This window comes from Gambusia affinis, linkage group LG19 (genome assembly GCF_019740435.1).
Source record: "Gambusia affinis linkage group LG19, SWU_Gaff_1.0, whole genome shotgun sequence".
NCBI classification, from domain to species: domain Eukaryota; kingdom Metazoa; phylum Chordata; class Actinopteri; order Cyprinodontiformes; family Poeciliidae; genus Gambusia; species Gambusia affinis.
In genome coordinates this window covers 13,115,929-13,141,002 of record NC_057886.1, presented here as the reverse complement: position 1 = coordinate 13,141,002, position 25,074 = coordinate 13,115,929, and the positions used below count along the sequence as shown (strand labels likewise).

At 38.5% G+C, this 25,074-nt stretch overlaps 1 protein-coding gene across 1 annotated transcript in view; it reads left to right on the top strand.

Annotated features, from left to right (window-relative positions):
- LOC122821768 (mitochondrial import inner membrane translocase subunit TIM16-like) overlaps window positions 1-25,074 on the top strand; it is a 111,399-nt gene that overhangs the window by 31,472 nt on the left and 54,853 nt on the right. Inside the window, exons 9-10 of the mRNA XM_044099967.1 lie at window positions 630-713; window positions 1,222-1,304. Coding sequence (XP_043955902.1) covers window positions 630-713; window positions 1,222-1,304 — 167 coding nt within the window. The remainder of the gene's footprint in view (window positions 1-629; window positions 714-1,221; window positions 1,305-25,074) is intronic.

The following is a 25,074-nucleotide window of genomic DNA, read 5'->3' as shown; positions in this document are numbered from 1 at the left end:
ATAGACAAGAAGCATGATAGCTTACTTCTTTACTCTGTTCTGTTGTGTACTCTTACACCACTCATGTACATACTGCAGGTTCCAAAGTGGTATCGAGCACAATACCTGCTAAATCCCTCACAGTCGCATGACCTCTTCAACCTGAGCGTGTTGTCTTTACAAACATTCCTCTCATTTCAGCACTCCTAGTTGTTGCTGCTCATTACTTCTGACAAGATGTGTCATCTGTCACTGAAGACCACCTATTAAACAGAGCCCCTCTCAGCTGCTTTGACAGGGTAATAACTATGGAAACGGAGGAAAAGAAGTTGCAGCACCACAAGCACAGGCTTTTTGGTAATTTTAGCTATATTCAAGACAGAAGTCACCTTTTCTTTTGAATACCAACAGTAGGTTCTTCTTTTATGGAACCTGTCTTGTTCTGTTTAACCACAGGGCTGTGAGATTACTGGGGAATTTGTTTACACTCCTTTCAGTATCTCTGAAAAAATATTCACTCAACGCTCTCCTCATTAAATTTTTCCTAAAGTTCCTGTTGAGGTTGACTTTGAACTGAAATGTCCTTTTTCAGTATTGAAGAAGTGAGTAAAACATGCTTAAAATGTCTGTGTGTATTATTTGTTCATCAGAGTGCCAAGAGCCTTCAGAGCAACAAGGACTCCCGGATCCTGTGGGCCAAAGATGACTTTTTATTGACCACCAGCTTTGATATGGTGAGAGCTTTAAATCAATTCATCTATCAATTTGGGTTTTTTATGTTTCACAGAACAGATATTGACTGAAAATTAATTCTTTAAAGTTTTAGGGGAACCATATATTTATTATTAAAATAATGTGTTATTAATAAAGAAAAACTTCACCATGTGGAATGTATGTTCAATGTCATAAGCAATGTTGGATTTTCTACACAATTTATCGGAAGTCAGATAGTTAAAGTTTCATCTGATCCAGACTTCACAAAATTAGCCAACTTTACACTGGTTTTTATTTAGGGTTATCTGATAAAAAGCCACTTGTATGCAAGGAACATTTTCCTAATAAATAATAATAAAATAAATAGGTGCTGTCCATTTTTAATTTTAAACAAGTTACTTTTATTAAAATCAACAGGATTAACTCCACTGCAGGTTTTCCTAAATATTTGTGCTTTATTTTCAGTATTTTGGTTTAAATATCAGCTTTTCTCTGGTCACCTCTCTTGTCGTGTTGGTGAATGTGCAGATGCGGACTCGTGAAGTGAGACTTTGGGACAGCAGGAAGCTGAGCTCTTCAGTCAGCTCGCTGTCACTGGGGACCTCCAGTGGGTGAGTACTGCGTCTTCTTATTTCTCCCACCAGCAGAGTCGCCCTGTCATATCGCTGACCCTGTTGCACTTTAATACTCATTGTCTGTGAGAGATTATGTGTCACTGCACAAAGTGTGTCCCTGTGAACCAAAGATGTAAAAAATGCTGTATGGTTGGCTTACACTTACGATTCGAAAAGCGTGTAGACCTCCCAGAGTTTTGACACCGTCTTTCTACATTCCTGTCATTTCCTGGGTCTGGTCACACACGCACACTGACTCCTGTTATGTGTCAGTAGAGAGGAGGTTGTATGCGTGGGTGTGTGTGTGCGTGTGTGTGTGTGTGTGTGTGCATGTGTATGTGTGTATATTCAGCAGAAGGTCAGGAAACGGCAGCAGACGTACTGACATTTCTCCCTACAGTTCAGCCTTTGTCATTTCTCCAGTCACTAGATTTGTTTTTCCTAACACTGCTGCAGAGGACCGGAGGGTAGCAGGAGCGTGGCTGGTCTCCAAAGGAAGAAATGGGGGGAGAGAGGGTTGAAGATTCCTTAGTCAGTTCCAGTTCAAACATTTCAATGCTGTTATAAACAGGTTAGTGGGCCAAGTGGGCCTAAACGTGAACTAGAAGTGATTTGTCCGAGCTATCAGCATTATAATAGCCTGTATATGTTTCTTTATTTACTGGGTTATATTAATGTAATGTTACAAACATTTTCTGAATTGAAGAGAGAATAATTCAGTTTCATTTATCTTTTATAAATCTCAACAGTTCCTCTATCAATGATGGGAAATCCCATCAACATCCTGCTCACTGTGCAGGTGGGGAAAAATAAACTGCGGCTATCGACCGGTATCTGGATTCAGATGACAGATAGTCATCAATTTCAATAAGTCTAGAAACTCTGATCCCCTCAGAGTAATAGTACTCAAATGAAAAGTCAAACTTCTCAGCAATAAAATCTGAATAAAAACATTTTTAACATGGGTGCTAAGAGGTTTGTTATAGCTACAACATATCAGATTTTTATATTTTATATCTTATTCTTAGGGCTAAAGTATACCTGGATATGTTTGAATAGTTTTATTACCCTGAGATTACAAAAAAAGCTGCATATCTAGGGAAATATGATTTGGTTTCTCCATTACATGACGTGTCTAATCGTTGACGCAGCACGCCCTCGCCACTTTTCTCCATTTCCTTCCACTTCCGCTTTGATTCGTCTGAGGCAAACCGTTGCCCCTCAGCATACCTCTCCACAATCATCACATTTATTTGGAGCTGTCATGCTTTTCATGGAAAGAGAGGATATTTTATGCCACGCATCACGCTGTCTTGGCGAATTGTCAAAATATGCCTGATGGGATTCATACCATATGTCTGGAAAAATCCTTCTGGTATGTCCCCTAAACCCGCACAGCTGAGTGTTAATTAGTTAATTTTACTGGAGAGTTTGTCTGTGGTGTCTCTGCTTAGAGACAGAAGAATGTTGAAGTTGACCAAGAAATACTTTAAAACTGCTCTTTTGTTTGAGTGAAAATACTAAGCGTTTCAGAGAATTTTGTGAGAATATTTTGGGACTCATCATTTCCTCCTTTGGCTGAATAGTCTTCTATGATCCTTCATGCACTTTTTTATTAGTATTAATCAAATTTAAATTGCTCCTAAAATATCACAAGCCTAACTTCCTGTGTGTTTATACTCATTTAATTAAACCTAAAAACGTCCCCTTTGATGTATCTGTATGAATGTGTGTGCTCCACATTGGTTGCCCTGTTTTAAATCACTTGAATCATCGGTTTTGATGGAGTATCACAGAGCTATTCTTCACAAAGCCACATCACCAGATGGCTGTGCACCAGCACTGATATAAGAAGCAAGCAATAAAATGACAGATCAGACGTTCCCCTGATATGAAGTATTCTGTTAAGAGACTATTTGTTTTATTGTCTGCGCATGGTTCCCATGTCCTTTTCTTTGCTTTGTTTTGAAACTGTGGTACCTTCCAGGGTTTGATCCAATCATCTGTCACAGACCGCGGAAGTATCAGGAGCCAGACTTTCTGGTTAACACTTGAAGTTTTTGGGATGAGTAGTTCTCTAGAGGTTTCAGATCTGCACACATTTGATGACCAAATATTGTACCTCATTTGAGCGACCTGATATTGTGGTCAATGGGCAGGCTAGCCACTATTAGTAATATAAGCTGATGATTTTAGCAGTTAAATTCTGTGTATTAATAGACTTAGAACAAATATTTAAAGTGAGTTCAGTTATATAAATAGATTTAATTTTGATTGCCAGTTTATTGCAGTTCTTTCCTATTACACACTGCATTCACATTCAGTTGACGATGCAAAGTGGTAATAAAAATTATTTTAATAAGAAAGACCATACGAATGCTTTAAGCTCCTGACTATGCTTAGCCATCCTTCTTACTGAGCATGCATGTGGCGACAGTGGGAAGGACAGACTCAGTTTTAACAGATGCATTGGTCCAGGAGGGTTTTTCTTTGGAAAGAAAAAAATATGATTACCTCTGCAAATTGCTTTATGTAAAAAAGAAACACAGCTAAATGGATGAGTGCCAAGCCAGTGGATAACCAGTAGAAATGCAAACCATCAGAAGTGCAAAGAAACAAATTGTTCCTGCAGGTTTCACTGCTATGTATGCACAGCAGCCATACTGACACTGAACTTGGACCTCCGACATTCATAGTCAGCATTACATTTTCAAAGCACGTAAAACTTTATTAATTAGAGGAATATCTCCAGGACTGTTTGTATCATCAGAATATATTCATGTTTGATTATGTTTAGGGTCAAAATGTTTGGCTGGCAAATGCTCTAATGGGGGGCTGAAGAAGAAGGCCACAACCAGTAATTGTTTTTCTTGTAAACTGACTGGATATCAGCAGCCTTTGTTGTTCTTTTCAAAGTAAAATCTTCTTTTCTTTGGCCTTCAATATAATTTTGTAGCTGCTTTATAAATACCTGGAGGTCAGGTTCAGAATAATCCCAGTCTATCCTAAATATGTTTTTCTGAAGTTATAGCAATGTTAGCTGTTACAGACATCTGCTCCTGATTATTTTAACCTTGTATTTGATACACAGACTCAAGAGACATGGGGGCATTCTTGCAGCCGTTATGATTTGCAGACTAGTACCGTAGTGAGTAATAATGATTCCAATCTCATTGGGCTTGCATGATGTCTAAAAAGTCTATCATTAGCATCGAGCTGTCCTCAAATTCCCTTTGAACTTGTCTTAGCTCTTCATTTTCCAGCTTGTTATTACGGTAAGTTATCCGTGGATAATTTCGTCTTAGTTCTGCTTGCTTGTTTATGACCAGGCGCCTCTACAAGAGACTGAATGCACTGTTCAAAACGAGACCTTGACTGCATTTTTCTCTGTCCTTCAGCTGTCCAATGCCAATTATGCACAATCTGCCGCAGAAGCTCAAAGTCAAAACACTCTTATTGGGACATTTCCTCCCCTATCGTCTCAGAGCTGAGGTGTATATAAAGATGGATGCATTATTTCTGGTCTGTTTTTGATTAAATGACTTGTGGTAAACATGTTGTGTAAGTGGAGCGGCAAGCTGGGTTGTGTCAGGTTAGCTGCGATGGCCACAAAGTTCAGTGAGATTATTTTTTTTGGAGTGTCACAACACAAAGAGGCCTGGTATCATGAGCCAGTGAAACGGGGTTGTGGCTGGAATATAATTTGGAGGGATAATAATGGAGAGGAAATGTTTACTTTTGGGGTTTAAATAGAGACAGAAAAAGTGAAGGATAGAGGGTGATGATTCTGAAAAGAGTATTTTGGACTGCACGGAGGTTACTATTACCACAAACTCATTTTCCTCAGAACTGGCAGATCTGGTCACTTGAGAAGAACTGGAGCTGGATCTCTGTGTACAAGTGTTCCCCTCATGCTCTTTCCTCCAATAAAACAGAATTATAATAATGAGTTTAATTAGGCCTCTAAGCCAGCTGCAATCAGTGAACTTTACAACTGGGCATGATTGCCACCAGGTTGCTGTTTAAAAGCTGTAAATGCTATGATAGTTATGTATACTCTGCTACTTCAGCACCTACAAAGCCCTAAACAGTTTCCATGTCTAACTCTTACACAAAGCGGCTTGCAGAATTATCCATTCACCTAGTTTTCACATTTTCTCCAGTCACAATGGAATACACTAACACAGTAGTAGAGCATGATTGTCAACTGCTCTACTACCGCTACATGGTACTTTGCAAATTTTTTTCCAAATAAAAATCTAAAAAGTTTAATGTGCGTTAGTAATAAAAGTCTTTTAGGATATGTCTGAACCAGCTTTGCATCACAGAAGTTTTTACCGATTCTTTGCAAAATAACTCAAGTTTAGTCAAACTGAATGCATGTCTGTGAACAACTATCTCTATCTGTCTTCCAATTTACCTTGAGCAAATTCTCTGTCTGCTAAAAATCACCATCACACATGTGTTTTCATGCAAGTTAAAATGAGATATTCCAACATGTTTGCAGTGTCCCATGCATTGTTTATTTTTCACTAAACTGCAAATTGGACTTTCGGTGGATTTTATTTCTTGGCACTTTTCCATAAAGCCCAAATTTGTTGAGTGCACAACAAACAGATTTTCTCTTGAAATGTTTACTTGGTAAAAACCAGCCCCTTATTCTACACTTCACTTCATACAAAGGGTCTGGACCCTTAGCTATATAGTGTGAAACAAGTGCTTGCTGAAAGCGAGGACTATGCTGAAGTCTTAGTTTTACCCAATCACTAACATTTGTCTGTGATGAATGCAGTGTTCCGGTTCCATGCTATGAAGCTTACCAGAAACTGCCTACTGTAAACAACCATCCTCCACTGAAAAGAGTGCCGTCCTGAACAAGATGACTGTAAATGTTAATATTTGTTGTGGCAAATGTGGACTGAAAGACTTTGTTGACTTTTTCTGCTGTCATTGCTAAAATTATGGGCAGACCAGCAGTGTCACAACTTCTCCTTCTGAACAAATAGAAGGCCTGAGCTGTTTTCTCAGGCCTTCACAAAACAGCTGGTTTTATATTGATATTATATTTGACCCCACAGGGCACTTATTTTTTTTTTAATAGATGACTTCTAAAGTATTTTGTTTTGGGATTTCCAAGTAAAGGGATCTGAATACCAAAACATGCCACATTTTGTAGAGTACACATTTATGCTCAGGGTTGTGTTGGTCCATCACATTGAAACCTTATAAATTGGCTATATGTTTGTAGTTGAAAAATCTCAAATGGGTGTGAATACTTTTGTGAAACTCAGGACAGATTGTGAGAATCAAGCATGACAGAATTGTAACCTGTCTGGGTTTGACCTGTTTATTGTCCTCTGTAAGTACCATACATGTAAATGCAGCTAGACGCGTGTCTCCCGTTCCTCCCCATCGCAAGGAACCTTCACTTCATGTCTTTTTCTTGGCCAGTGGCTGATTAAAACAGATTGCAGTGACACAGAGAATCCAGCCTGTTGATTGGAGAAGACAGAAGCCTGTCCCTGGAGAGAAGGCCTCAATGTTTCCCCAACCCAATCATAGGTTACACAAAGAAGTTGCCCTTTAAGGCAAACGCCGCTGACAGACTGAACTGCTGGTCGATGGAGAGAGTCTCTTGTGGCGAAGAGACGGATGGAAATATCTCAGGTGTGATGTTTAAACTCACACTCCCTTCTGGTTCTCCTTAGTTTTTTTTTATGTGTTTTTGTACGTGGGTCGGGTCGGGCCGGGTTTTAAGGCCCAGTAAGTGGGTGTAATTGAGCCAAGCTCCCTTTCATCAGATGGATTGAGTAAAAGGGACCCAGATTCCAGTCCGCTCCTTTCTCCCACCCTGGCCCAGTTTCTTTAAAATAAGTCCCAGATGAAGGCTTTCCTGTGGGGATTAGGTGCAGCTGCAGCACCGCTAACCATACCAGCCCAAAATAAAACCTTATTCAACTGATAGTTGACCTTGATTCTCTTGAATTTATTTTCTAAGAAAAACACAAAGCTCTGTTGTTTGGATGCAGCCCAGACATTCCTCCCAGTGGTGCAACTTCAGTCCTCAGGTAATCCTCAAGGATCAAGTCAATAGTTCAGCTGCAGCATCCCCCCTCGCTCTGTCAGCGGCGACCACTAGGGGGATGGTATGGAGTAAAGATGTGACCGCACACGCTCCGTCAAAGAACCTGAACTCAGTGGCTTGACAGCTGAAACACGGTGTCTGGAATCTGTTAGTCATTTGGGGTTTCATTGGAGAGAGGGAGTTTGACCAGGAAAAGAGGATGAAAAGAAGTGGGAGGCAGCTCTAAAATCCCCTCATATATTTCTTTGATAGCGATATTATCTCTCTGAGCTTTTATTCGCTTTTTAAGGACAAAGACGTGTTAATCTTAGTCTCTTCTGAGTTGAAAGGTGAATTTCTGATCATCCTTTATGCTCCCTGTTTTAAGTCTTTTAAGTCAATCTATTATTCCTGATCTTACTAATATGTCAGAAATTGATCTTCAGCAAATCCTTTCTTCATCCTTACCTTACAACCCATCATGCCTTCTGCCTTTTACTATTAGTCTCCTCATTTTGTCCTTTTCTATACTCCTGAGCCAACATACACTTCCTTGCAGACATATTCAGACATAGTCTTAGTGTCTTATGCTTGGTGCGTGAAGTATAAGGATGGCTTCATCTTCTGTATGTTTTCTCTGCTGCCTTTCTATGAACTCTGAGACTTCTCTGTTCCCGTTTATGACATGATGCTGCCACTACCACGCTTCACCAAAATGTTGAGCAAAAATCCAGAGCTGTCTGATTAACATCTTAGGGTCAGCTAAAACTCTGCGGGCGTCGAGTTCAATCCAAATTCTATACGACTGCACTATTTTTTCCTTCTTCTGTTGATAAACAGTAATGCTGACGTTTGAATGGTGGCGCCAAGCATACAGAAGATAACACTGGTCAGGTCATGAGCAGAAGAAAAACAGTAATATTTTATTTTGTAAGGAACGCATGGTTTGGAGATCTGCTATTTCCCCATTTGGGTCACTAATCTGTTTGAAACCGCAACTACAAGAATCTAGGAATGGTATGTATGCGAATGAAATATTGTGGGTCAACTGTGCTAGAAACACAGCTCTGATAATGTTGATGGCATGGAAGTTATTTGTTCATTAATGTTTTTTAAGAAACCTCTGACACCTTCACAGTACAGCTGTACTTTTATTGAGAATAAACTATTGTTTTCTCATTAGATGACTTGTAAATACAAATGTTTTCATTGGACTTTATATAAGGGTTTTACAAGCATTTGGAGCTGAATACAAATGTCTGTTTTTATGAAAAAACAAATGTAAATTCATGTATTGTTTTCCTTCTAATTCAGTGAGGCTCTCCCTCTTTTTGATCTATCGCAGCAAAATCCAAATAAAATCTGTTCAAGTCTGTGGTTGCAGTGTGCAAAATGGGATAAAGTTCAAAGGGTAATGGTACTTTTGCAAGGCAGTGTAGGTAAAATCAAAGCGGGGATCTGGGCTTTGTGGAGGTGCTCGGGTCTGGATTTCTAATTTAAGTGTTTTTTTAGAGGTGAACTTAATGGGACTCCGCAGAACTGGTAAAAGCACATGGAAGCTTGTGGAGCGTTTGGCAGGGGATCTTTAATATAATTCACAGAGGGTTTTGATTTCATCCCGCAGGTATGCGCTCAGCACTCCAGGGATCAGAAGGACCCTTTTGTGTGAACTCGCCACAGACGGAAAAATATAAAGTCACTCACCCCCACCTTTAGCTGCACCCTCTCCTCCCCCCTCCTTTCCTTTCTCCTTCCATCCACTATTGCTTTCCTTTATTTTCTTTCGTTGCTCTCGTTATAATTTTATGCACAGAACACAGAGGATTAATGGTGAAAAATGTTTTTTTTTTCCACATTATGCTGCAATAAGGAATGCCAAAAATTGATAGCTTATTTTGGAAAACTCACTCAATCCTGTCTTAGTTTCAGAGTTTGAGACAGTGTCAGACTTCACCTTCCATCATTAACACAAACAGCAATGCAGTTACACTTGCAGCTGTGGATATAGTTTTTCCTCCAACATCTGGAAGAAATGTCCCTTTTTTTTCTGCCTCCATTATCATAAATGTGCTTGCAGTACCATTTAGGATCTTTGCCCGAGCAAAAGCCTTCACTTTACTTTGGCACATCTCGAATCATTTTCAGCACTTTTCTTACTGTGCTGCGGAGTAAGATATCCAGAAGCTGAGTGTGTGATGGCACAGTTGATGGAAGATCCAGGGCTAAAGTGGAAACAGCACAAGCTGTTGACTTACAACATAAATTCAATGCTGAGAGATGAAGAAGCACATTATTTTGCTTTTTTAATGAAGAAAATATGTATGGAAAGCTGCACGTTTTCATAACTTTCAATGTTCCACAGTACTTTTTTTTAAATACGTGCAAATGCTTCAACTTTTTGCTTCAGCTTCACTGAACTGTGTTTGTGACTTTGTCTCCCATATCTGCTCACATTTCCATGCTACATCTTATTTTAATCCCTGTCTATAAAACTCTAGCATGGAAGTTTAATAACAACCAAGATTGTCTCTTTCATGGGAAATAAGGTACCGTTGCGCCACATTGTCCCCCTTTTCAAATCCTGCTTTGTTTCTGGACTCCGCTCGTCTACGGGATGCCTGCCACCTCTTTTTATTTATTTTTTCAACTGTGGTTTTAAAAGGATTTGAGTGATGGAGAGAAGTGTGTTTCTCATTAACAGACGGTTTCCTCTGCCCTGCACCCTGCCTGCACGCCCATCCTGCAGCCTGGCCTCAGCCGCTGCCTTTGGGACCGCTGCAGATTGGCGGCATGTCACTGCACACCTCTTAACCCGACAAAGAATAAAGGAAGCATAGTAAAGGAGAGACTGGAAATATGGATGGACAAAGAGCTGCTTGTGTAATTCTTATGAATGAAAATCATAAAAATCTGATCCAAGAATAATACTTAATGAGTCAGTTCATCAAAATTGTTTTATTGGTGATCAAACCAGGTTTTTAAAAACTTTTTCATGGTATAGTCATCTATGGCTTGCAACTCCAATAGCGCAAATGATTTAATATGATCCACTTTACCACTCTACTGTGATCCTGGTCTAATTTAATGTTTGAATTGTAGGCAACACAATTAAAATAAAATTATCCTTTGTAATTGACTGAGAATAAACACTATTTCTTAAGGAGGCTTTGTTTTTTTACTATGATGGTAATTATAATTCCTGTACCATGAGCCAAATTAATCCAACAGTTGTGCCTATTAAACTTTTAATGACTTGACAGGAAGTAAATAAATGCATTTTGTAGATTTTGAAAAATAAATGGTTTAAAATTTTCCTTTTTAGAACTGCACTGTTTATACGCTCTTTGTCCCTGAAGACTAGACCATTGTCTCTAAAGAAAAAAAACAAAAAATACGTTAATTCACACTGAAGCTCTAACCTGACAGTTTAATGCTTCAATTCATTTTTGATGCAGACATTGTAAATCAAATATTTGAGCTATTTTTTTATTGCATTTTTCCAAACCTCATCTCAAACAGCAGCTTTTTCCTCCAGATTGTAAGCATTGTGAATAATACCTTAAATGCCCTCATCCACATCTGGAACTATGTTTAATCGAGCAAAATATACTTTTTTAGTTCTTGTAGGAGTGAGCAGACTTTTCCTATAGTTTTAATAGAACTGGCAGGCTAGGTGGATTGTCTTCTTCATATGATCCTGTTTCCATGATAAAAAACAGAGATCTGTAGCCTCTCTCTGGCAAATCTGCAGACAGAGGAGGAAAATTCAAGAAAACAGAGGGACATTTTTTAATAAAGACCTCATCCGATCGGTCCGAGGCAGGTGGGCCTCATGTGCTTCTGGCTGATGTCACTTCCCATGTGGGCCCCATTTGTCTGCCCACACTGTGGAAACGTGTCACTGTCGGTGAGGCAGGGAGCAATACTCCATGCTTCGTTTAACTGGAAAAGTGTTGAGGCGCACTGCAGCTCCCTGTCTGTTTATGTTTGTGCCTATGCCTACTTGTTAACATTCCTATGTTAACACATGCGTGTTTGCCTTTATGTGAACTATAAGTGGACAACAGAGACAGAAATGTTTGGGAAAGAGTTGTTATGTTAATGTTATGACAAGAAAAGCTGCTCTGCACCTGCATCGCTGTAGCCTCTGTTCTTCCGCTCTGAGTTGTGTGCCTGAGTCTACACAAGTGCTCTCGGCTTAGACAGATTTAAGAAAAATTCATCAAAATGTAATTAGTGGGAGAGCCGTTGATGTGTTGTTGGCCAGGAAATAATGCAACAATTGTGCAAAGGAAGTTGGAGCAGGACTGAGAAGAAAAGGTGGAGGACCCTTATGGGGGAGAACCAGTGGAGTCTGTTTGAAGGAGAGAAACGTCTGTAGACTTTCCTGCTCCAATTTGGACTAAAAGCCGTCCATTTGAGGCTAGCAGCAGTATTTCGGAGAGGTCAATTATTCAGCCAGTTTTTGAATGGACACTTAGTCAGCCTGCAGGGGCAAAGGGCTAAAGGTGGGCTCCTGTTGTGCCTTTGCTGACTTGAGCACAAAAATTTATTTTTTGGCAGCGTAAAATTGCCAAACGTAAAATGAAACATCACTGACAAGCCAGTGATGTTTCCACTGGCTTGTCTTGTTCTGTCTCGGAAAATCAGATTTCAGAACAAATTTAACACACTAATTTTCTTGAAAGTTTCTCCCTGTACCATTGAAATTTAACATACTGTTCCTTTTTAAAAAATGATTATACGCATTAACCTTTTTCACATTATTTGTGCTTTTTCACATTAAGTAGCAGCAAAAGGATGCATGTTTTCCAAATAAAAAAATCTGCATTCATGTAACCTGAGACTGTCGAGTTTTGCTGCAGCTAAAGCTGCCAATTCATTTTAGGATTATTCTCTTCCAGCTTTGAACATGTACACACTGAAATATGTGTCCATTGTTCTTTGTAAAAAAAAAAAAAAAAAAAGAAAACCTCCGGCAGATTTAGTTGAAAACTATCTGTGATTCTCTATCGGATTTAGGTCTGGACTTTACCTAGGTCATTACAACACAGTATAAGTCAAGATATTTAAAAGTAATTAAAATCTGTCTGATCAGTACATATTTCTGTATATCTGCTTTATCTTTAACAAACTTTTACTGGTTTGTATTATAGTAGTTCCCTCCAGAAAATAGATGCAGACATTCATTGCATCTTCTGCCACACTGCTGTAATAACATGCCTCAATAGATGTGCCATTTCCTTGTCCTGTTCAGAACTTACAGACCAATGCCAAACAGCATTCATCATCACTCAGCAGGATGTGATAGGTGGAGTGACATAGACCTGATCATCCATGTCTCTTTTTAGCCATGCGTCAAGGGCGCTGCACACATGCAGACAATGCTTCAAAGGTGCCACTTCCATCTTTCATTGTCATTTCTTTGTTTGCTGGTTTCTGTTCAGCTCAGTGAAAATATGCTAAATAAGCAAATCGCTAAAGTTGTCTGGATCTTTTCTCAGTCATCTACAAAACTCTCACTTGTGCTTTTGTTTCACATTTGTTATGTTTGCCTGGTAAGACGAGCACCGGTTCCTTCTTGTGCCTACTGATTTTCCTTCCCAACAATTTTTTCTTAGTCTCTCAGCTACATAGATGAACAAGCAATGCCTAGTGTTTCTCACCAAAAAAAACAGCATGGAGAGAAAAGAGAACTACTTGGAGCTACGGGGGATATTTCAGACACCACTTGCTTCCTGACTGTCCAGGTTGACAAAGCTATGGGGCAGCAGGCTTTTTATCTCAGTCCCACCTGGGGGGTGGGAACAAACCTTTCACTAGCACTGGACTGAGAAAAACACAAACCCAGTGGGGAAAAACTGTCACAACTTAACTTCCAGAGTCACAGTGATTAAGTGGGCCTTATTCTTTTTTGCTGTTACCTTCACATGCTGGCCATCATGGTCAGTCCATGGTCCAGTTGAGCTGTAAAGCTGTGAGAACTCACAGCTGTGAACTGATGGATTGTTTTCTGTTTTTTCCACAAGGATCACCTGGCAACTACTGTGAATCTTAACTCAAAAAATCCCGCATACAACATCAAACACAGCCGATTTCCTTCAGAAGTCACTTAAATTGTAAATATAGTCCTTCTGTGCTGCATCCCCTAAAAACCTTGGAGGACATTGTTCTGGCCTATGTGTAAAACACGAAAGATTGAAAACAGTTACTTCATATCACTGTAAATATACCATCTGCCCCTGTAGTGTTGCATCAAGCAAAATTATGCACGTTGAATTGATTTGCCACATAAAAATCCCAACCACATATCTTAAAGTTTGTGGTTGTGAATGTGACAAAATGTGGAGAGGCTCAAAGTGTACAAAAAGTTTATTTTCCGCAGCATATCCACACTTTAAAACTAAACAACCTCTTTATCTCAGTCATTACTTTTAACATCCATATTGCTCAGAAATGCAATGTTATAAATAATCTACCAGAAATAATTATGATCATCTCAAGCTGAAATTACCATAATTATCCTTGGAAAACTGTAAAGTTTAAGAGGAGACCTGGTAAGAAGAGCGACAGCAGAGAGGAAAGGGATTCAAAGGAAAATTAAGAAGAAAAACATCTTAGATTCTGGGATGGAGTTGGCACAACATGCCTTCTTCCTGACCTTTAGTGGGTTTGTGTAAATTATAACCCTTATGAAGGAAAATACATAGTGGTTTAGTAAGACGGAGAAAGAGACCACCTCCCCTCCCTTAAATTTCTGGGACTTCAGCCATTTTTCAGACCCCCAGATATCTTGCTTTTACTCTTCGGGCATCATCCTTTTTTTATTTTGCAGATGTTTGTTTCCAAATTCAGTCCCAATTTATCCACTGATACTTTAATGTCGTCATATCAGACTTCTTATTCGGCCTTCCTTCCCCACAGGGGAGCCATTGTCCTCTTCTCATGGAGGATACATTTATCCTGCGGTTGCCTGAGGAGTGGAGAGGGAGGTTGGGGGGATCCTGGTGGATCACTACCTTCTGTGCAGCCCCTGTGGGCTCTCTGTGGGCTGATGCAGACTTTCCACTGAGGTGCACTCATTGACTTGAGGTGTCTGTGGGCGCTCAGCTGCAGCACCCACGCCCCCTAGGCCACAACCCAGGCTGGCAGGCACCCACACAGGCACGCGGCTTCCGCCTGCCTCGCGAGTGACCTTGTTTATGTTTGTCTTTTGTGGTGATGCTTACTGTGCTGCAGAGCCACCCAGCCTGGCACACACGATGATATACCCCTGCACACTCACTGGGTCCATTTAGGCTGTAGAGAAGATGGATGGATGGATGGATACCTACAGGGTTCTTTCATTGTCTGGAAGTGTTTGGAATTTGATGCCAACATTCCTAGGATTTACAAACTATAGCAAAATAAAGCAGAGTCTAAGACATTCATTTAAATATCTAGACTTTGATTATATGTATCATTGTTAAAAATTGTTTCCTTGCTTCCAGTGTGTTTGTCCTGGATTCTCTCTGTTGAAACACTTTCCATGAATTTGGTTGTAAATCTATCGATCAATCTGATAACATGAGCCTGCAAGAGCTGGAAGTTTTGAAATAAAAGATAAATGTGTATGAACCTTGTAAATACGTAAATCCATATTGATGGTCCAGATGGATGCATTCCAGTTTTTAGCGCCTACAATCAACATTTACTCATCACAACAATACAGATCTAAATCTTTATAATGTTTGACATGTTTGTTTAAAGTGACCATTTACTGTAGCTACCAGAATCTACTTGTTTTCATTCATTCTTTTTCTTTATACTTTAATAACTTAGATGCTTATTAAAACACTTTGGCTTTGGTTGTTTTTGATGGATGCACATAATAAAATTGGCTTGCCTTAAGTTTTTGTTGCTTTGCAATAATTTGGTTCTCTGTCCTCAACTAATAACATATAAGACAGCTTTTAAACATAATTTGATTTATTAATTTAATTTTCATGAATGCTTAAACATAAATTGCCATGAATTGAAAGTTTGATTTTTATACCATCAATTCAACACGACTGCCATCCCCCCCCAAAAAAATCCTATTAAATTATAAAAATACATAGAATTGATTACACCTTTAGATCCTTACACTTCAGGCATTGGGTTGCTTTAGAAACCACTTCAGTGTGACTAATCAGATTGAACATATTAGTCGACAAGGGTTGGAAAAATATCTGAGCTCTAATAATCTCCACTAGTATAGAACAAGTTTAGTGTTCAGATTCTTAGGCTTGTTTCAGAACAAATCTGGGAATCTGTTTGAACGCCATCAGTTCTGACTGGTCAGGCGACATAAGCCAGCACTCTAATTACCAGACAACAACCCTTAAAACAATCATCCTCATCCGGCTCTGCTAGTCATCCACCGCGTCGCCACTAATCAGGACTCAAACACCTGCGAGTGTCCAGGCCCTTCCTGCAGACAGGATTTAAAGATCAGCGTTTTGTGTTTGAGTGTAGCAATAATCTACAGCCTCCCCCCACGGGGGTCGAAGCAGCAAGAAAACAAACAGGTGTTTGTTGGCTAGAAGTGGACGCCTGAGGCTGGGGTCAGAGCTCAGCTAGCCTCAGCCCTCTGGCAGCATTTAGATGGGATATGGTCATTATGTTCTGCCAATGAATGTTTCTGCTTAGGCTTGATGTTACAAGGAAACCGAATCGCCTCATTTGGACTCAATGCTTGCACCATTTGCTCTCTCAGAAGAATAAATTTGAATCAGGCTGTTTTTCTTATCTTCGTCATAACAAATATCTGAATTGGGAAACTATAATCATCAAAACGTTTTTTAGGCACTGTAACAAAGTCTGGTAAGGTTCCATGACTATGATGGTTTTTAGGGAACTACACGCAGAGATCTCCATCCTCTGCATATGGAGAGGATGGAAATCAAATTGTTTATCTCACAGACACTCAGAGTGCATACTGTGATGAAAAGGATTACAAGCACATAATCTGTGCCTGTCACCACCCTTCACTCCCTACTGAGACAGTCAGAAAGAAATATGTTAAACTAATTTCACTTCACAGAAGCCAGATTTGCAGTCTGGGGAAATTATTGTCTTTTTGGTCCTGCTACCTGTTTGTAAAAGGCTTTTTCTTTTCTCTGGTACAAATATGCCCACCCACGTTAAAGCAAAAGCTCAAGCTCATTTTGAGATTACACAGGAGCTCCAGCCACAAACACTGTGGAATCTGCAGATGTGTATACATTGCATGGTCGTGATGCAAGTCTAGTTTGAAAGTTATCCAGAATGTGTACACAGCAGTGTTTGATGAATGTCTGCTGGAGTATTGAGGGATGTGTAGAGGTCCCGAATTGTTGAACCAAAAGGCTTTGGAGAGAGTTTCCAGAGTGCTACTCCCATGATATAGGCATTACGCCTCTGCGTCTGCACTTTACACTGCAGTTTTTTTGTGTGTCCATTGTAGCTGTTAAACGCTTCTATGTTATTAGAAAAAAGTCAAATGGAAAAACAATAAGGAGAAGAAACACCCAATTAAACTCGCCCACTGTTATTTCTTTTCCCTCCTGCTGAAAGGAAAGATTAGTGATGGCATGGGGTAGTGTGTGTCGTCCTAATTCAGCTGTTGATCAGGGGAATTTGGGTCGTAACTTTGGTTTTGTTTCCATCAGATAACTCCCAAGCTTTGATCAGGAACAGATTCATACATGGAGCAAATGGCTCATGTGGTTTTTATTACGTATTTAGTTCAAATCTTCAAACCTTTGATCGCAACTGTAGCTTTTATGTTTTAGGCCTTTTTTTAGTGTTTAGCAATAATTGTACTTTGAGCTGTTGCAGTTATTGAAGGCATTTAATAGCACCCTAGACTGTTCACCTGACCTTAATGTAATCCTGCATTACTACTTGGCAACATATTACAAACCATAGATCACTCCTTCAGCTTTACTTGGTGTGCACATATTTGCAGATAGTGCAAGTGTGTTTCTGCTGTGTTAGCAGAGACTTTGCTGATCTGGTGAGATGCAGCAGAGCTGAGTGGTATTGTTTTAATTATCTGGGATGTTTCTGCAGAACAGACCCCACGCAGTTGCTAATTTAATTGGGAGCAATTTTATCCGATCAGATCCCCTATTATTGTTGTAATTCCAGTGTGTTCATTCAGGAGATGCTGTAAGTTGTGCATCCTTTATAGAAGTTTAGTTTTGTTTTCAGGCTTTTTTCTGATGAGTCTCCTTTGCAAGACGATCCTCTTTGCCCGTGTTGTACTTACAAGCAGTGATTATACAGCTCAGCTGCTGCATTGTGTCATTGCAACTGAGATCTCTCCTATTATGCCTTCTGACTGAATGCTGACTTCAGTAAATATGGGTTTCCTTTTCAGTCTTTCTCTGCCTTGAGGCCTTTTTTTTCAGCTTTTCTAGCCTGTAAAAGTGCTTACACAGTTATATGCTATGAAAATGCAGCAGAACTGTAAACAAGCAAATGAATTTTAGACCACTCAGAAACAAAGCCAGCACCCCAATTACTTTCACTTGGATTGTTGCAATGCTTTTTTTTTTTTTAAATCTTGGACATAAATGACTGGTTGAAAATTGTGAGGTCTAGGGATCGTGGCAAACAACAAAGCACTATATGAATACCAAAGGCTTTTAAAACAGGCTCATTTACAATAGTTTTATAGTTTAGTTGTCATAAAATTAAATGATAAATCAGTTGTTTTAGTTTTTATGTTTTCAGTATTGTAAAATGTTGCAATATAGCAACACACAAAGATAGCAAAGAATGACACCTTACTAAGATGGTGCTTATGAGGTAATAATTTATTTCCAGGTTCAAAGGACTAATGTCTCAGCCAGATCTAGAGAAACTCATCCATGCGTTTATCTTCAGTCGCATTGATTATTGCAACAGGATCTTCACAGGTCTTTCCAACAAATCAATCAAACAGCTGCAGCTGATCCAGAATGCTGCTGCTCGCGTTCTAACTAAAACCAGGAAGATAGAGCACATAACACCAGTTTTAAAGTCCCTCCACTGGCTCCCTATAGCTCAAAGAATAGACTTTAAAATACTGTTGTTAGTTTATAAATCACTGAATGGTTTAGCACCACAATACATTAAAGATTTGCTGCTGTTGTATCAACCTTCCAGAACTCTCAGGTCTTCTGGTTCTGGTCTGCTCTGCATCCCCAAAACCAGAACCAAACGAGGAGAAGCAGCATTCAGCATCTATACACCACAAATCTGGAACAAACTTCCAGGAAACTGTAAAACAGCTGAAACACTGACTTCCTTTAAATCCCAACTAAAAACCCACTTGTTTAGAGTTGTATTTGAAACGTAATCAATTACAAATTTAATGATGGAACTTGACTTAATGTTGTGTTTTGATTGTTGATTTTATGTTGCATTGTGTTTTTGTGTATGATGAAAAGCACTTTGAAATGCCTTGCTGCTGAAATGTGCTATATGAATAAAATTTGATTTGATAATAAAAAGTACGTATGTATACTGATTACAATTTTTTTTGTTTCTGTTTCTTTTTCATTGCTTTGATGATACCAATTTATCTGACTCAGATTTTTCTTTCAGAACTTCGAAAAAAATGTAAAACTAAGTTTTATGGTTATTTTACAACAGTTTAAAAGCAAAGAAAAATTACTGCACTATTTCGCAGTAATGCTACCGCTAGTTATCAGCTTGTTTGAGATGATTAGTGTTATTAACATAGCATCTCCTGGGGTGTGTTAAAATGTACCTTAATACTAAGATTTCCAAAAGGTTGCAAACATTTCCAAATACAGCATGTTCGATGACATCAGTTGAAAGCCAAGGCAGATAAAATAGAACAACTTTTCTCTAATATGTCCAGCCTTACTGTTTTCTGCTTAAGGTGTTGCTCCCTCTGGTTCTCACTGCCTGATAAAACTACAGGCATGTCTCGAAATTAACATGCCTGTAGTAGAAATTAAGGTTTCCGCTTATATTCTATCAGCTTTCTGTAACTTTATTTTGAAAACTTTTCTGAAATAGTTAGCTTTTAGTCTTCCTCTCTTAGTAAGAACTTCCACACCAAAGACTGTTGTAGTGTCTGGTAGAACAGATTTATGAATTTCACATTATTTCAGGTCTAGTAAATTCTGGTCACCAGCCATCTTAACACCTCATTTATTATTTCTTTTAAATAAACAAACCTCTGAAAATGGTAATTTTTGTTCCCAAATTCACCTACCTAATATTATGTAAGTAAGTGAAAGAATCACAAGCTGCAATTGTAGTAGGAAAAAAAAGGCTATTATTGTAACAGAAGACTGAAAATTCACCAAAAATTCAAAGTACACTCTATTCTTGCCTCTGCTGTTTCTGGCAAAACAAACCAATCCAACATCTGCTTCATCTTCCATAATCATATCTACTGTCATAAAATGTGTGCTCAGATGTCTAATCAGATTGCATCCTATTTCTTGATGTCAATTTAATTCGTTAGTCCTGGTAACAAAACTAATGTGTTTTAGGTTTTAGACTCTGCTGCTTCTGACAGCCTTATGGAGCTTTTTAGGATCTTTACGCATGCTTGGTAATCTCTAATCCTTGTGCACTCCTCTCACCCGTTATAACCTCTCTCAGGCAGGCCCCAACCCTTTTCATTAATACCATATTACTCATTTGCTTATGCTTTCCTGAATAAATAAAATCCACCCACTCACCATCCCTCCATTCCTTCGAAATGACATGTTTGGTGCTTTCCAGGAGATGGCAGGTGTTTCTATTTAGTTGTGTTTTTTTCTTTTTATATCTGCACTAACACATGCACACACCTACTTGACACCTCGACAGCTGCCCCCTCAGAGCCTGTCGTTAGGATGTTTTCAATGAGAGATAAAGTTATCAGTGCACGTGGCCCTGCTTCAACTCAGCCTGCAGCAGCGCTCTTCCCCCCTTATCGGTCCTCTCATTTCGTCATCATTCCACCTCTTTAATTTTCAGATAATTCTTTCCATCCGCTGCTTTTTACTGTACATGATTTCGCAGATGGTTACCTTCCAACTTGGCTTCCTCATTTATGGTAAAACAAACTTTTCCAAACCATCATAATTTAGAATATGGAACTTTTAGCTTGAAGTTCCTATTGTGGTTTGATGGTTTTTATGATGTGGTTTTCTGCTTCAGTTGTAGAATCAAAATATTACAACAACAGATAAGCAAATAACCTTCTTTTTGCTGAAGCAAAAGTAAAATAAATATTTTGTATACTATAAACTGGCGCTTTAAAGTTGCTGTGTACTTGGTTTTAATTTATTTCATACCACAGTTTGTGTGGTAGCTGACCCTACCTTTTTAGGGGTCCTGATTTATTAAATGAATGCATTCTACTCAGAGTAGTTGCAGGAAAAATTGGTTTAGTCTTATTAAATTGATCACATTTTAATGAAACTATAACTAGGCATAGGCTAGCTACCGGTGTCTTGATATGCCAGCATAAAAAAAATTTAAATTATTGTTGCAAAAGTGCTAAAATTTTCCATTATACAGTTTCTGTGGGTCAAACTGTTTTTAATGAGATGCCAGAAGTGGTAGAGTGTCCAGAACTTACAAAACTACAGCTATGTAGTTTGTCACTGCAGAGAAGAAACTCATCTTTAGTTTACAGTCAAAATATTACAATTATACTCAATAATTCTTAATTTGTGTTCATATGTCTGTAAATTTGTCATGCAACGATAAAGCAATTATTTAATCAAGATAATTAAAATTGAGTACATTTCAGTTTTCAATGAAAGCTAGTTATTGTTTAATATAAGCCACTGTATACGCAATGACAGTGGTGAGGTAAATGTCCATGAAAACAAAAAATAACACTGCTCTACCTGGATAGTTACTTAAAGAGGTGAAACTGAATCAGATGCCACATAAACTCACCAACAAATCAAATACATCGCTATGTTAGATCCAGACAGGGCCCCATACAGCATACTGGTACAAGTTTAAGGCTCCATTAATCTTTTCAATGCATTAACACACAACTAATTCATAATGTCCTGCAGCATTTTAAACTTAAACATCAGTCTGCATTGTATTTGAATCAGAAATGACTGAAAAAAAACTATTAAAAGTTCATTCTGGTAGAAAAATCTCTGTGATGCATTTGTTTTTATATTTAATAATCTTGAGCATGTGAAATGAATTGCATGTGTGCCTGTCAATGAATGCTGCCAAAAACTAACCAAAGTCAAATTCTTCCTCTGCTTTCCTTTCCTGTTTTTCTTTCTTTCTGTCTTCTCATCTTTCCCTGCCATTTTCCTTTGCTGCAGCAGTATTCAGGCCATCTGCTGGCACACTCTGGCAGCTAGATAGCTTGAGAGGAACTGGTGGCACACCACCCTTCATCCATTATTATTAGTTCCTCAGAAAGATTTAGATGGAGGGAAGGTGGAATGTGCCGACTGCTGGGGGAAATGAGCCCAGGGCCAAAAACTGGAGCCAGAGAATCTGATTCCAAAAACAAAATGGTGCTTTTTTTTTTTCTTTGCTCAGCTCCCCCCCCATTTACTCTTCTTTGACTTTCCTTTTTAGAACAGATCATCACAGAACATAAATGCAAAGTCATAACAGTATAAATCTTCCTCTTCAGTTAGTAAAATAAATGCTTAATTTATTGAAACATTTGAAAACAGTTTTTTTCATTTTTACTTCCCTGAATAGTTATATTTTTTTTAATATTGAAGATTGTATTTTTTCGTACATCATAATTAGCTGGATGCTTCACGTTGTTTTTTTCTGTAATTTTTTCACAAAGTATGGAGGTTAATTGTTTCTATAGCTGAAGAGATGGTTTGAGGTCACGGAAAGGTCAGCTGTACTGCAGTGGACTGAAAAATGGGCCTGTGAGAGGAGGAATGATGGACTGAGGGGTTTAGAGAAAATACAAAAGCTGCTTATTTTTGTATTTATTATTTTGTACTATATGTGCAACTATGCAGTTGCACATATAGTTCCTTATGTGCAACCATAAGGAAACCTATATCTGCACAAACCTATGGCCCTCATAAATCAACGGAGGGCCATAGATTTGTGGCCCTCAGTTGCTTCTTCTTTAGACGAGAATAGTAAGGAGGTGAAAAAAGAATATTGTAAAAGAAATATGTAATCAGTTTCACAATGACTTTTAGTAAGCAGGAAACTCGTCTCTTGAACCATTTATGGTGATCTCTTAGCGGTGTGGTATGAATTTAATGTGAGATCTGATGCCAAGTTGAAAGTTAAGTCCCAGAGGCATGAATTATCTAAAAGCTCAACAAAACAAAGAATAATATAACTAAAGGAGGAACAGAAACAGACTAAAGAGTACAAATAATGCTTTTGTGTTGGACAAAAGCATTCTTGATTTGTTTGCACAATCTTTATATTTGTTTTTTTGTTGTTGTTTTTTGCCTGAACTGTTAGACACAGTTGGCATAAGGGTCTTAAAAAAGTATTTACTCCCTGTTTAGTTGTGTTGAGATTTAGCTCACATTTGAGCTAAATAGATCATTGAACTAATTTTTATATCAAATAAAATATATAACATCTTTTTATCAGATAAAAATATTACGAGTGTGTATACAAAAAAGTATTTTTTGAATTTATTTTATTTAGTAAGGAGAAAATTTCATTAGTTTATTAGCAGTTGTTGCCATCAACCATTTGCAATAAATTAAAGTCAGTATTTTTGCACTCATAGATCTCAAACTCTTTGAATTCTGTCCTTGAATGTCTTTAGATTGGGACATGCGTTGCTTTTCTAGATCTTTTAGCCAGCTTCATACTGTTGAAAAGGTCCTTTGTACGTAATTTCTTGATTCTATAAGTTAGGAAGTAATCAGGCCCGAGACAGGCTAAGGAAACCTGCACCAAAAGGCCTAATCACAATTATTTGCCAATTTAACTTAATAGTCTATAATTGCTTCTATGAACCTAGTCCACGGTGTTCCTCCGTACAACCCAGAGGACAAAGACATCCATTGCTAAAAGTCCAGTTTGAAGCATCCTAGATCACACCCAGGTCTGGGTGTGATAAAGTAGTAGTGCTTTTATTCTTCCCTCATGGCTAATGATGACCAGTTAGCGTCAGTATATTAAAGAGGTCATAATAGTTTGGGCGAAGGGTAAATTTTACAAGCATCGTGGTATGCAGGGAAAGTTTAATTTAGTGATATCATTGAGTGGGTTTGTTGCATCTCGTAATTCACCAAGATACGTCTTTTCTCTGAAAAAACTGAAATTTTTTTGCCAGCATGAGGGGAGTGGTGCTGTTTTATGGGTTTGTGTTGTTGGTGTGGAACGTCACACAACAGCTCCAAGCTATGGGAAAATCTATATTCATGTTTTTCTCTGTTTGCGTGTGTGTAGCTCCTACGTCCATCCTCCACCAACTCCCTTTACCTATAAAATACCTGGGTGGTCATCCTGTTCAGTACAGGAGTCCGCAAACAATGCAATCACAATGGTTACATTCACTTACTACTTGACTCTGAATGTTTTTAATTATATTCTTTTACTTCCATTTTGCCTCCAGCTTAGGCGTAGGTCCAAGATCTTCTGTGTACAGTTCTCGTCATAAAACAGTGTGGGTTGTATTTGCTAGGAAAACCATTCACTGCTGGAGAGAAAGAGGTAAAAAAACAAACAATTGTACAACATTTGTGCTTTAAGATGTTGGCACTTAATGATTTGTACTCTTGGAAAAAGGAAACCTGTAGTTGCACAAATGTGGTTGTTTTTAGAACAAGAGGGGGTGACAGGAAATGATGGAGTTGTTGTTTCAGTGTAAATTTAATAACGTTCAGCACCTTGCAAAAATTTGCATACCCCCTTGGACTTTTTCACATTTCTCACATTTTAAATAATGCATTTTGTTGGATATATTTTATCTTTGTACTTTAATTTTTACATACAGTAGTACGGAGCCCCCTAGGGGACATGGGGAATTTTTTTTCTTTTGCGTTACCTCGCAAAACTTTTGCGTTCCCTCGCAATACTTTTGCGTTACCTCGCAAAAACGTTTGCGTTCCCTCGCAAAAACTTTTGCGTTACCTCGCAATACTTTTGCGTTACCTCGCAAAACCTTTTGCGTTCCCTCGCAAAAATTTTTGCGTTCCCTCGCAAAACTGTACTGATCAGTTATGCGGCATAATTGAATACTGTAAGACTTTCTTACGGTGGCCGCCGTACTTTCTGATTTAATATAAGGTTATGTAAGGTTTTTCCATGAATGTTAATATCTCGTTGTGAAATATCTGAAGTGTTATATCTTTCTTTAGAATGCAAAGGCACCACAAACCTATGATATAAACAGAAACCTTCCGTAAAGAAATATAAATACTGTACATCCAAACTATATTTCTGAGTTATTATCGCGGCGTAATAAGTCATCTGACAGTTTTGATCGTGTCTCTGTTGTGTTGGTTAGCTAAATGGTTTAAAGAGCTGCTTTTATGTTCAGTTTCATCTCAACCCTAACAGACATAAACATGCAGTAAATAAATCGATTTTCAATCAGTTTTTTGCACCAAAGACTTCATAATAATAAACACGTTTTCACGTAGGCTCTGTAAGAGTCATATGAATGAAATAAGTAATTATTGATATGATAGGTGCACGCGACTTTGACACTTAGGTGGTGGGTGTGGGAGTGACGTCATCAAGTATGAATGGGAAGTT